Source organism: Stegodyphus dumicola, chromosome X2, assembly GCF_044657685.1.
Source record: "Stegodyphus dumicola isolate Sdum_Otavi_A_Nest chromosome X2, ASM4465768v1".
Taxonomy (NCBI): Eukaryota; Metazoa; Arthropoda; class Arachnida; order Araneae; family Eresidae; genus Stegodyphus; species Stegodyphus dumicola.
The window spans coordinates 57,348,143-57,361,979 of record NC_140781.1 but is presented as its reverse complement, the minus strand read 5'-3'; the positions used below and the strand labels follow the sequence as shown (position 1 = coordinate 57,361,979).

General features: G+C 28.6%; 1 protein-coding gene across 3 annotated transcripts in view; it reads left to right on the top strand.

Moving 5' to 3' along the window:
• The window catches only part of LOC118188265 (uncharacterized), a 40,078-nt gene extending 26,654 nt beyond the window's left edge, over nt 1-13,424 (top strand). For all 3 annotated transcript variants that reach the window (XM_035358666.2, XM_035358667.2, XM_035358661.2), the window contains one exon: nt 4,037-13,424. In XM_035358666.2, coding sequence (XP_035214557.2) covers nt 4,037-5,607 — 1,571 coding nt within the window. In that variant the 3' untranslated portion in view covers nt 5,608-13,424. The remainder of the gene's footprint in view (nt 1-4,036) is intronic.
• Nucleotides 13,425-13,837: the final 413 nt, after the last annotated feature.

Sequence of the window (13,837 nt, the reverse complement as noted above, 5' to 3'; positions counted from 1 at the left end):
AGCTTTGTGTCCTGTCAAATAAATGTGTTGATAGTTAAGTGTCCGTAGTTAAATATCTTGACAGCTAATTCTCTGTGTCAGCAAAATGTCCTGTCGGCTAAATGTCCTTTTCGGCTAAGTGTCTTGTCGGCTAAATGACCTGTCGGTTAAGTGTCCGTGTCGGCCAAATGTCCTGTCGGCTAAATGTTCTGTCGGCTAAGTGTCCCTGTCGGCTAAGTGTCCTTGTCGGCTAAATGTCCTGTCGGCTAAATGTCCATGTAGGCTAAGGCTAAGTGTCCCTGTCGGCTAAATGTCTTGTCGGTTAAGTGTCCTGTTGGCTAAGTGTTCGCGACCGCTATTAGACTGTATAAAACTGTAACATGTAGACATTATTTTAGACTGATGTACAAGCATTTTTTGTACATTCTTTCACATTACATGAGAGTGTCACTAACACTGGCATTTGATATTCTTTGTACATTATACAACTGTAACATATAGACGTGATTTAAAACTTTCTGGTAGAACATTGCATAGAGGTTCTTTATACAATATTCTGGTAGAATGTTGTATAGATGTTCTTTATAAAATGTTCTTGGCACGTTCCATGAGAGTGCAATTAACACCAGTACTAGATGTGCTGTTGTCCGTTTTAGAACTCTAATATGTAGATGTAATTTAAAATGTTCTGATGGAACGTTGTATACAGGTTTTTATAAAACACAATATAACGTTTTATAATGCATGTTACATGAGAATGCCATGAACCCTTTGTGGTTCACTACACTTTAAAGTAGGTATTTCAACAAGAAAAGTTGTATGCAGTCTATCTAGGCCTAAAGGAGTATACAGATAAAATTTTGTAAAAATTGCACTTACCGTTTCAATTCTGTGGGTGTTCCATGAGGTGAAACACTGTGCCACCAGAGCTCTTAAAAGTGAGTCTAAGCGAGTATTGCAATGAAGCACCGAAATGAGTAGAAGCTTATTTATAGTAATGAAAAAACACTGTGTTACAGCTGTATACATGGTTTTCTGGATATACCGTATTTGATGGCATATAAGACGCACCCTTATTTAGACGGCCACACACAAGGAAAAAAAGTTTCAATAGCGTGGTTTCTTTTAGTTCTCACATTTTGTAAAAGCCAAATAAACAATTATTGAATGTAATTACCTTCACGTATAAGACGCAGGTAACTTTTTTTAGACCAAATTTAGGAAAAAAAAGTGCGTCTTATATGCCGTCAAATACGGTATACAACTTTCTTGAATATATATGGCTAAATGAGATAAATATATGTATATACACAAGTCCTATATATAAAAATATTTACAAATTTTTTGATTTCATAGCTTCGTAAAATTTTCAAAGCATGTCACATTTTTTTGAATGAAGCACAAACCAACTTTGCAGGTTTTGAACAAAAAACTTTTTTTGTGCGGCTTCTGTTCCATGCAACAATATGTTTAGAATTCCAAGTAAAAACAAAGAGAAAAAGAAACTCTTTCCTTTTCGGAAAGAGTTTTCCTGCCATTTATGGAAAATTAATAATAAAAAATTAACTGCAATTAATATTAGCAATAAAGAAAAATAAGCTAGAAGATATACATACACAAAAAATATCTACACAATTATTGTAAATAAATGGGAATGAGACTAAAGAGCGATAGCAAAATAATTCGCATAGCTCCCCTAAGTAAAGATGACTCAAGCTACTGATAAAATTCCCGCCTGAAAACTACTCACAAAAATTTCAAGATGCACATATTAGGGCTTTCATAGCACATCCACAACACATGTTTTCTCCTAAGACAGATGTTCTGATGCGTAATAGCATGAGATCACTAAAGGCGCAGTGTTCCCGCTAATGGAACACCCCGTTTTATTCAATGATTCTGCACATGCTTTTTGTATGAAAATTGTAAAACAATATATAACAAATAATATAGAGTACAGCCATCAAAATTATACGGAATGTTTTTTTCAAAAATTTTTTTTCGTCCAAAAAAATATACAAAATAAGAGGATTTTAATAACACATCATAAATGAAAATTCTGGGTCTCCTTGTGATATGCTTCCACTACTATTTAAACAGAGAAGCTTGAAGTATATTATAAAGGCATTTTTATCCATTTACGATTGAATTTAACGGTTTCAGAAGCGATTCAATTTGGGTGTTCCATGTAGTGGAACACTGAGCAACAAAGGGTTATCACCGTAATGGATGTGCTATAGTCCATTTTTAGAACTGTAACATATAGACAAGATTCGGAATGTTCCGTCTGAACATTCCCAGCACTTTTGTTAAACACTTGCATTGAATGCTCTCTGCTAGTTGGGTTATAGCTACTGATTCAAATGAAATGGAAAAACAAGAATATTTATTAGTGCTATCACTTCTTTCTCAATTAAGTACATCACTATGTTTTGAGGCAACTGTACATCTTTAATTAGTAATAATTTTATTCTTGATCTTAAAATCATTAAAAAGTGAATTTGATGTTTTCAAGAAAGTTTTCAAAAATTTACTGTTAGAAAATCGTTTAAATTTTTTGCTAGTTTAGTGCAATAGGCAATGCACATGATTTCAACATGGACAATTTAAAAGCATGTTGTTGTCCATTAAGATCCCTGTTTTGTTTTTCTGAAGTCACTAGTGAACTGCAAGATATTTAAGTTAAAAAGTGGCTTTCCAAACCACTGTTTTTAGTAGTGGCTGTGGAGGTATTGCATATTAAGCAACAACATTTATTCATCATTTAAAAAAAAAGTAATGAAGTTTTCTTCTAATTATTGAAAAGGATAAGTTTTATATTTTTTTATTTACTACTAATTTTAAAGGGTACTGAAATGCAAAAGAAATATACAAGTAGGCAGTTTTAATTTAAAACATAGAAACGTTACCTTTTTGTGTAGCAGTACTGGAACAGAAGAATGATAACTTATGTATTGTTACACCAAGAATTAAAAGAGGGTGCACCAAGGATGGCATGTTAAACAGTGAGCTGATGATAGATGAGCTTAAATGCCTGTCTTCATCTCTGTTGGTAGCAAGGGTGGAAGGCAAATTTTCAGCCTCAACTGATTCGAAAGGAGCCATGAGTATTTTTTCTGTGTGTCAAAACTGAGTTTTATATGTGTGTTGAAATTATCTCCTGTTGACTATTGTCGACCAAACATCACTTTGATCGACTTGTTGGCCATTCCTGGTCTAGAAAGAAACTGAGTGCCAGATAAGTTTTCATATTAGGGTAAGATTACTTGTTTAGGTTGTGCAGAAGTTCTGGTACTTTAATCAAAAACTTCAAATACTCTGTTGTCTATATTCAGCCATCTTTTGATTAACCTGAGGATATTTAGAGAGAATGTAGTAAAGGCTAAAATACAGAGTATCTGGAAAAGAAGTGAGGGCAAAAAATTATATGTATATCCAAAATCAACATATTTATTGCATTGTTGTTGTTTACATAGTTGGGAAGAATTACTCAGAATTTTTTTTTTTTTAGTACAACTCTGAAATTAGGTGTTGGTTTCTTGTAACTCCACTATGTAGAAAATTTCCATTTTTTGCTAGTAATGCATCTTTAGTGGCTAGGCTATTGTTTTTGTTAATTTCAAGCATGAATTTCATTTTCAAACTTTTTTGATTTAGTTTAGCACCATTTGTAACATGTCTAGGCAGTACTCTGTCTCATACCACATGTTCAAAAGCATCACTGATGTAAGCATTTCAGTCACATTTGTAAATTAGGTGCACAAATCTTGTGCATTGGCCAAAGGCATCCAATACACTCTTTCCTTCACAAACCCCAACAGAGAGAACTCTAAATGAGTCATATATGATGGATGCCACACCCTGTATATTTTTTGAAGTGTACTTAAATGTAATTCTAAAGTTAATTTTAGCTGTTTATCACTTAGAAATCTGAGATTAATATGAATCTGTATCTCATTCTCTAACTAACCTTGTTAATTATATATAAATGTAAAATCTTATTTAAAAAATCTGTTCTTTTACTTTTTGTCCATTGAATGTAATTTTTGTGTTACAGTTTCATTTCAAGATGATGAACGTTTTCCCAAAAAAAGTATGCCTCTTCCAACTGCACCCGAAACTTCGAGTACGGAAAGTGTTAAAAGTAATTTTTTATGTTCAGTATGTAGTAAATCGCTAACTGTAGGGGGCAACTGGAAGCCATATAAACTGTCAGACTGGGAGAAACCAATATGTTTACAATGTAAAGAAATATCATTGAATCCTGTTAAAGATAATAGTGATGAACCAGCTTGTGCAGAAGTGTCATGTGTCTCCAATAAAGATTGTACTGGTGATCCAAATTCTGCAGAAGTGTCACGTGTCTGCAATAAAGACTGTACTGATGATCAAAAAAGTATGCCTCTTCCAACTGCACCCGAAACTTCGAGTATGGAAAGTGTTAAAAGTAATTTTTTATGTTCAGTATGTAGTAAATCGCTAACTGTAGGGGGCAACTGGAAGCCATATAAACTGTCAGACTGGGAGAAACCAATATGTTTACAATGTAAAGAAATATCATTGAATCCTGTTAAAGATAATAGTGATGAACCAGCTTGTGCAGAAGTGTCATGTGTCTCCAATAAAGATTGTACTGGTGATCCAAATTCTGCAGAAGTGTCACGTGTCTGCAATAAAGACTGTACTGATGATCGAAAAAGTATGCCTCTTCCAACTGCACCCGAAACTTCGAGTACGGAAAGTGTTAAAAGTAATTTTTTATGTTCAGTATGTAGTAAATCGCTAACTGTAGGGGGCAACTGGAAGCCATATAAACTGGCAGACTGGGAGAAACCAATATGTTTACAATGTAAAGAAATATCATTGAATCCTGTTAAAGATAATAGTGATGAACCAGCTTGTGCAGAAGTGTCATGTGTCTCCAATAAAGATTGTACTGGTGATGCAAATTCTGCAGAAGTGTCACGTGTCTGCAATAAAGACTGTACTGATGATCAATATTCTGCAGAAATGTCAGGTGTCTGCAATAAAGACTGTACTGATGATCAATATTCTGCAGAAATGTCAGGTGTCTGCAATAAAGATTGTACTGATGATCCAAATTCTGCAGCAGTATCACCTGATTGTAATCAAAGTCATATTGAGGATTGCTATAGGCTTTTTTATGACCCAGAAATTGTAGAAAGATCACTTGACTTTAATGAAGATTCTGATTATAATCGTGATTATTATAAAGATACTTACCTTACTTGTTCAAAATGTAATAATCCTTTCAAATTGGAGGGAAGCTGGCGTGCGTATAAACCTAAAAATTGGAGTACGCCAATTTGTTGGATGTGTTCCAGAAAATCATTTCTGTTAGGTGTACGAGGTTTTATCCCAGAATACGCTACACAAACAAATCCAGTTCAGCCACAAAAAAAAGCTGCTAAGAAAAATCATGATAATTCTTCATATGTTTGTTCAAAATGTAAAAAATCTTTTAATATTGAGGGAAAAGAGGAGACATCTAAGCTTCTGAAAAGTAAAAAACCTGTTTGTGCAGCATGCACAAAAAAGCCCTCTGGCTTGAAAAGAAAATCATCAAAAGCTAAAAAAATGATTAAGAATAAACATTCACACAAATAACGATTGTAATGTGCTTATATTTCGTATGCATTTCAAATGTTTTAATTATATATTAATTTTTTATAGATTTTTCAATTTATCTGTTTCTAGGATAAATCTACTATACAACATTAATTATACAAAATCTCTGTTGTAACAGTTAAAGAGCGAAACACTGCACGTATACTTTATTCAAAATATAACACTTTTCCCTATCCTCTTTTTGCACTATGTATATAATTTTTCCACTTTTTTATAATTGCACCGTATTTTGAACCTGCTGCAATTTAATTAAATTGCTACTTAAATATTAAATTTGCATGCTACTTCACTTGTTTTTTTTACCATATATATGCATTTATTATTACACAATATTTTTGTTATTAATAAATAAGATAAAAAATTTGATTATTTTCTTGACACTGTTTACATAACTATGGAAGTTGCATCAAATACTTGTAAAACTTGGACTGTTCATTTAATATATTAATATCCTTTCTGTGTTTGTAGATTCTAAATATTAAGTCACATAATATCTTTGAGAAATCATCTTTGTCAGAAAAACGCAATCAAGACTTAAAAATTAACTAAAATATAAAATTTAAGATGCTTAGTTTTTCCCCCTTTCAAATGTTAAAGTATTTCTGTGTTACATAAATGATAACCAAACTTAAATTAGCAAAATTTTCTTTCCTTTTTTCATATTTGCTAGGAAAAATTTATATTTTTTCTTATATTAATTACATATTATCCCTTATATTGAATGTACTGTTGAAATAACAGAATGTAATGTAGTAACTATTGTATGAATTATATATTATCCCTTATATTGAGTGTACTGTTGAAATAACAAAATGTAATCGAATAACTGTTGAATGAATTATATATCATCTCTTATATTGAGTGTACTGTTGAAATAACAGAATGTAATCGAATAACTGTTGAATGAATTATATATTATCCCTTATGTAGAACGTACTGTTGAAATAGTTTAACTTGATTTGAGTGAAATTGATTTATTGTCTTAGTCCTGTATTTTTTAACATGTGAATGTCTAACAATATTATATACATATTGACTATATTGTATGTGGTTCAGAATGTGATGAATAAAATTAATTTTTATCCTTGATTTGTTTTACTCGCAAATTTTGTAATAAATGCAAATGTAAATTTTTTTTAGTAGACCGTTATCAAATTTCGTGAAAAAATATGCGTGAACTGCTGTGTATGGTTTATCATTATTTTTGTCATTGTTAGCTTCATCTAAAAATATGGGTATTAGATACATGTCTGTTATGGATGTCAGCTATCAGAGGAAGAAATAGATCACTTAAATAACAGAGTTTGAATTGGAAAACAATTTTTGTAAAATAGTTTGTTTACTGTACATGTATAACATAACATGTTTACATTGCATTACTCTTTAAGCACTCATTTTGCTCAAGCACATAAATTTCAAATTCTCAACATTCACAAAATGAAAATTATTCTCAACATTCACATTATGAAATATTGAGGGAAAAGAGGAGACATCTAAGCTTCTGAAAAGTAAAAAACCTGTTTGTGCAGCATGTACAAAAAAGCCATCTGGCTTGAAAAGAAAATCACCAAGAGCTAAAAAATGATTAAGAATTAACATTCACATAAATAACGATTGTAATGTGCTTATATTTGATATGCATTTCAAATGTTTTAATTATATTTTAATTTTTTATAGATTTTTCAATTTATCTGTTTTTAGGATAAATCTACTATACAACATTAATTATACAAAATCTCTGTTGTAACAGTTAAAGAGCGAAACACTGCACGTATACTTTATTCAAAATATAACACTTTTCCCTATCCTCTTTTTGCACTATGTATATAATTTTTCCAATTTTTTATAATTGTACCATATTTTGAACCTGCTTCAATTTAATTAAATTGCTACTTAAATATTAAATTTGCATGCTGCTTCACTTGTTTTTTTTTACCATATATATGCGTTTATTATTATACAATATTTTTGTTATTAATAAATGAAATAAAAAATTAGATTATTTTCTTGACACTGTTTACATAACTATGGAAGTTGCATCAAATACTTGTAAAACTTGGACTGTTCATTTAATATATTAATATCCTTTCTGTGTTTGTAGATTCTAAATATTAAGTCACATAATATCTTTGAGAAATCATCTTTGTCAGAAAAACGCAATCAAGACTTAAAAATTAATTAAAATATAAAATTTAAGATGCTTAGTTTTTCCCCCTTTCAAATGTTAAAGTATTTCTGTGTTACATAAATGATAACCAAACTTAAATTAGCAAAATTTTCTTTCCTTTTTTCATATTTGCTAGGAAAAATTTATATTTTTTCTTATATTAATTATATATTATCCCTTATATTGAATGTACTGTTGAAATAACAGAATGTAATGTAGTAACTGTTGTATGAATTATATATTATCCCTTATATTGAGTGTACTGTTGAAATAACAGAATGTAATCGAATAACTGTTGAATGAATTATATATCATCTCTTATGTTGAGTGTACTGTTGAAATAACAGAATGTAATCGAATAAGTGTTAAATGAATTATGTATTATCCCTTATGTTGAGTGTACTGTTGAAATAACAGAATGTAATGTAACAACTCTTGAATGAATTATATATTATCCCTTATGTAGAACGTACTGTTGAAATAGTTTGACTTGATTTGAGTGAAATTGATTTATTGTCTTAGTCCTGTATTTTTTAACATGTGAATGTCTAACAATATTATATACATATTGACTATATTGTATGTGGTTCAGAATGTGATGAATAAAATTAATTTTTATCCTTGATTTGTTTCACTCGCAAATTTTGTAAAAAATGCAAATGTAAATTTTTTTTAGTAGACCGTTATCAAATTTAGTGAAAAAATATGCGTGAACTGCTGTGTAAGGTTTATCATTATTTTTGTCATTGTTAGCTTCATCTAAAAATATGGGTATTAGATACATGTCTGTTATGGATGTCAGCTATCAGAGGAAGAAATAGATCACTTAAATAACAGAGTTTGAATTGGAAAACAATTTTTGTAAAATAGTTTGTTTACTGTACATGTATAACATAACATGTTTACATTGCATTACTCTTTAAGCACTCATTTTGCTCAAGCACATAAATTTCAAATTCTCAACATTCACAAAATGAAAATTATTCTCAACATTCACATTATGAAATATTGAGGGAAAAGAGGAGACATCTAAGCTTCTGAAAAGTAAAAAACCTGTTTGTGCAGCATGTACAAAAAAGCCATCTGGCTTGAAAAGAAAATCACCAAGAGCTAAAAAATGATTAAGAATTAACATTCACATAAATAACGATTGTAATGTGCTTATATTTCGTATGCATTTCAAATGTTTTAATTATATTTTAATTTTTTATAGATTTTTCAATTTATCTGTTTTTAGGATAAATCTACTATACAACATTAATTATACAAAATCTCTGTTGTAACAGTTAAAGAGCGAAACACTGCACGTATACTTTATTCAAAATATAACACTTTTCCCTATCCTCTTTTTGCACTATGTATATAATTTTTCCAATTTTTTATAATTGTACCATATTTTGAACCTGCTTCAATTTAATTAAATTGCTACTTAAATATTAAATTTGCATGCTGCTTCACTTGTTTTTTTTTTACCATATATATGCGTTTATTATTATACAATATTTTTGTTATTAATAAATGAAATAAAAAATTAGATTATTTTCTTGACACTGTTTACATAACTATGGAAGTTGCATCAAATACTTGTAAAACTTGGACTGTTCATTTAATATATTAATATCCTTTCTGTGTTTGTAGATTCTAAATATTAAGTCACATAATATCTTTGAGAAATCATCTTTGTCAGAAAAACGCAATCAAGACTTAAAAATTAACTAAAATATAAAATTTAAGATGCTTAGTTTTTCCCCCTTTCAAATGTTAAAGTATTTCTGTGTTACGTAAATGATAACCAAACTTAAATTAGCGAAATTTTCTTTCCTTTTTTAATCTTTACTAGGAAAAATTTATATTTTTTCTTATATTAATTATATATTATCCCTTATATTGAATGTACTGTTGAAATAACAGAATGTAATGTAGTAACTGTTGTATGAATTATATATTATCCCTTATATTGAGTGTACTGTTGAAATAACAGAATGTAATCGAATAACTGTTGAATGAATTATATATCATCTCTTATGTTGAGTGTACTGTTGAAATAACAGAATGTAATCGAATAAGTGTTAAATGAATTATGTATTATCCCTTATGTTGAGTGTACTGTTGAAATAACAGAATGTAATGTAACAACTCTTGAATGAATTATATATTATCCCTTATGTAGAACGTACTGTTGAAATAGTTTGACTTGATTTGAGTGAAATTGATTTATTGTCTTAGTCCTGTATTTTTTAACATGTGAATGTCTAACAATATTATATACATATTGACTATATTGTATGTGGTTCAGAATGTGATGAATAAAATTAATTTTTATCCTTGATTTGTTTCACTCGCAAATTTTGTAAAAAATGCAAATGTAAATTTTTTTTTAGTAGACCGTTATCAAATTTAGTGAAAAAATATGCGTGAACTGCTGTGTAAGGTTTATCATTATTTTTGTCATTGTTAGCTTCATCTAAAAATATGGGTATTAGATACATGTCTGTTATGGATGTCAGCTATCAGAGGAAGAAATAGATCACTTAAATAACAGAGTTTGAATTGGAAAACAATTTTTGTAAAATAGTTTGTTTACTGTACATGTATAACATAACATGTTTACATTGCATTACTCTTTAAGCACTCATTTTGCTCAAGCACATAAATTTCAAATTCTCAACATTCACAAAATGAAAATTATTCTCAACATTCACATTATGAAATATTGAGGGAAAAGAGGAGACATCTAAGCTTCTGAAAAGTAAAAAACCTGTTTGTGCAGCATGTACAAAAAAGCCATCTGGCTTGAAAAGAAAATCACCAAGAGCTAAAAAATGATTAAGAATTAACATTCACATAAATAACGATTGTAATGTGCTTATATTTCGTATGCATTTCAAATGTTTTAATTATATTTTAATTTTTTATAGATTTTTCAATTTATCTGTTTTTAGGATAAATCTACTATACAACATTAATTATACAAAATCTCTGTTGTAACAGTTAAAGAGCGAAACACTGCACGTATACTTTATTCAAAATATAACACTTTTCCCTATCCTCTTTTTGCACTATGTATATAATTTTTCCAATTTTTTATAATTGTACCATATTTTGAACCTGCTTCAATTTAATTAAATTGCTACTTAAATATTAAATTTGCATGCTGCTTCACTTGTTTTTTTTTACCATATATATGCGTTTATTATTATACAATATTTTTGTTATTAATAAATGAAATAAAAAATTAGATTATTTTCTTGACACTGTTTACATAACTATGGAAGTTGCATCAAATACTTGTAAAACTTGGACTGTTCATTTAATATATTAATATCCTTTCTGTGTTTGTAGATTCTAAATATTAAGTCACATAATATCTTTGAGAAATCATCTTTGTCAGAAAAACGCAATCAAGACTTAAAAATTAACTAAAATATAAAATTTAAGATGCTTAGTTTTTCCCCCTTTCAAATGTTAAAGTATTTCTGTGTTACGTAAATGATAACCAAACTTAAATTAGCGAAATTTTCTTTCCTTTTTTAATCTTTACTAGGAAAAATTTATATTTTTTCTTATATTAATTATATATTATCCCTTATATTGAATGTACTGTTGAAATAACAGAATGTAATGTAGTAACTGTTGAATGAAATATATATTATCCCTTATATTGAGTGTACTGTTGAATGAATTATATTTTATCCCTTACATTGAGTGTACTGTTGAAATAACAGAATGTAATGTAACAACTCTTGAATGAATTATATATTATCCCTTATGTAGAACGTACTGTTGAAATAGTTTAACTTGATTTGTGTGGAATTGATTTATTGTCTTAGTCTTGTATTTTTTAACATATGAATGTCTAACAATATTAAATACATATTGACTATATTGTATATAGTTCAGAATGTGATGAATAAAATTAATTTTTATCCTTGATTTTGTTTCACTGGCAAATTTTGTAAAAAATGCAAATGTAAATTTTTTTTAGTAGACCGTTATCAAATTTAGTGAAAAAATATGCGTGAACTGCTGTGTATGGTTTATCATTATTTTTGTCATTGTTAGCTTCATCTAAAAGTATGGGTATTAAATACATGTCTGTTATGGATATCAGCTATCAGAGGAAGAAATAGATCACTTAAATAACAGAGTTTGAATTGGAAAACAATTTTTGTAAAATAGTTTGTTTACTGTACATGTATAACATAACATGTTTACATTGCATTACTCTTTAAGCACTCATTTTGCTCAAGCACATAAATTTCAACTTCTCAACATTCACAAAATGAAAATTATTCTCAACATTCACATTATGAAATATTGAGGGAAAAGAGGAGACATCTAAGCTTCTGAAAAGTAAAAAACCTGTGTGCAGCATGTACAAAAAAGCCATCTGGCTTGAAAAGAAAATCACCAAGAGCTAAAAAATGATTAAGAATAAACATTCACATAAATAACGATTGTAATGTGCTTATATTTGATATGCATTTCAAATGTTTTAATTATATTTTAATTTTTTATAGATTTTTCAATTTATCTGTTTTTAGGATAAATTTACTATACAACATTAATTATACAAAATCTCTGTTGTAACAGTTAAAGAGCGAAACACTGCATGTATACTTTATTCAAAATATAACACTTTTCCCTATCCTCTTTTTGCACTACGTATATAATTTTTCCACTTTTTTATAATTGCACCATATTTTGAACCTGCTGCAATTTAATTAAATTGCTACTTAAATATTAAATTTGCTTGCTGCTTCACTTGTTTTTTTTACCATATATATGCATTTATTATTATACAATATTTTTGTTATTAATAAATAAGATAAAAAATTTGATTATTTTCTTGACACTGTTTACATAACTATGGAAGTTGCATCAAATACTTGTAAAACTTGGACTGTTCATTTAATATATTAATATCCTTTCTGTGTTTGTAGATTCTAAATATTAAGTGACATAATATCTTTGAGAAATCATCTTTGTCAGAAAAACGCAATCAAGACTTAAAAATTAACTAAAATATAAAATTTAAGATGCTTAGTTTTTCCCCCTTTCAAATGTTAAAGTATTTCTGTGTTACGTAAATGATAACCAAACTTAAATTAGCGAAATTTTCTTTCCTTTTTTAATCTTTACTAGGAAAAATTTATATTTTTTCTTATATTATATATTAATCTTATATTGAATGTACTGTTGAAATAACAGAATGTAATGTAGTAACTGTTGAATGAAATATATATTATCCCTTATATTGAGTGTACTGTTGAAATAACAGAATGTAATCGACTAACTGTTGAATGAATTATACATCATCTCTTATATTGAGTGTACTGTTGAAATAACAGAATGTAATCGAATAACTGTTGAATGAATTATATATTATCCCTTACACTGAGTGTACTGTTGAAATAACAGAATGTAATGTAACAGCTCTTGAATGAATTATATATTATCCCTTATGTAGAACGTACTGTTGAAATAGTTTAACTTGATTTGAGTGGAATTGATTTATTATCTTAGTCCTGTATTTTTTAACATATGAATGTCTAACAATAATTAATACATATTGACTATATTGTATGTAGTTCAGAATGTGATGAATAAAATTAATTTTTATCCTTGATTTTGTTTCACTGGCAAATTTTGTAAAAAAAGCAAATGTAATTTTTTTTTTAGTAGACTATTATCAAATTTAGTGAAAAAATATGCATGAACTGCTGTGTATGGTTTATCATTATTTTTGTCATTGTTAGCTTCATCTAAAAATATGGGTATTAGATACATGTCTGTTATGGACATCAGCTATCAGAGGAAGAAATAGATCACTTAAATAACAGAGTTCAAATTGGAAAACAATTTTTGTAAAATAGTTTGTTTACTGTACATGTATAACATAAAATGTTTACACTGCATTACTCTTTAAGCACTCATTTTGCTCAAGCACATAAATTTCAACTTCTTAACATTCACAAAATGAAAATTATTCTCACATTACTAAACATTTATCATGAATATTGGTCTCATGTTTTTACAGAC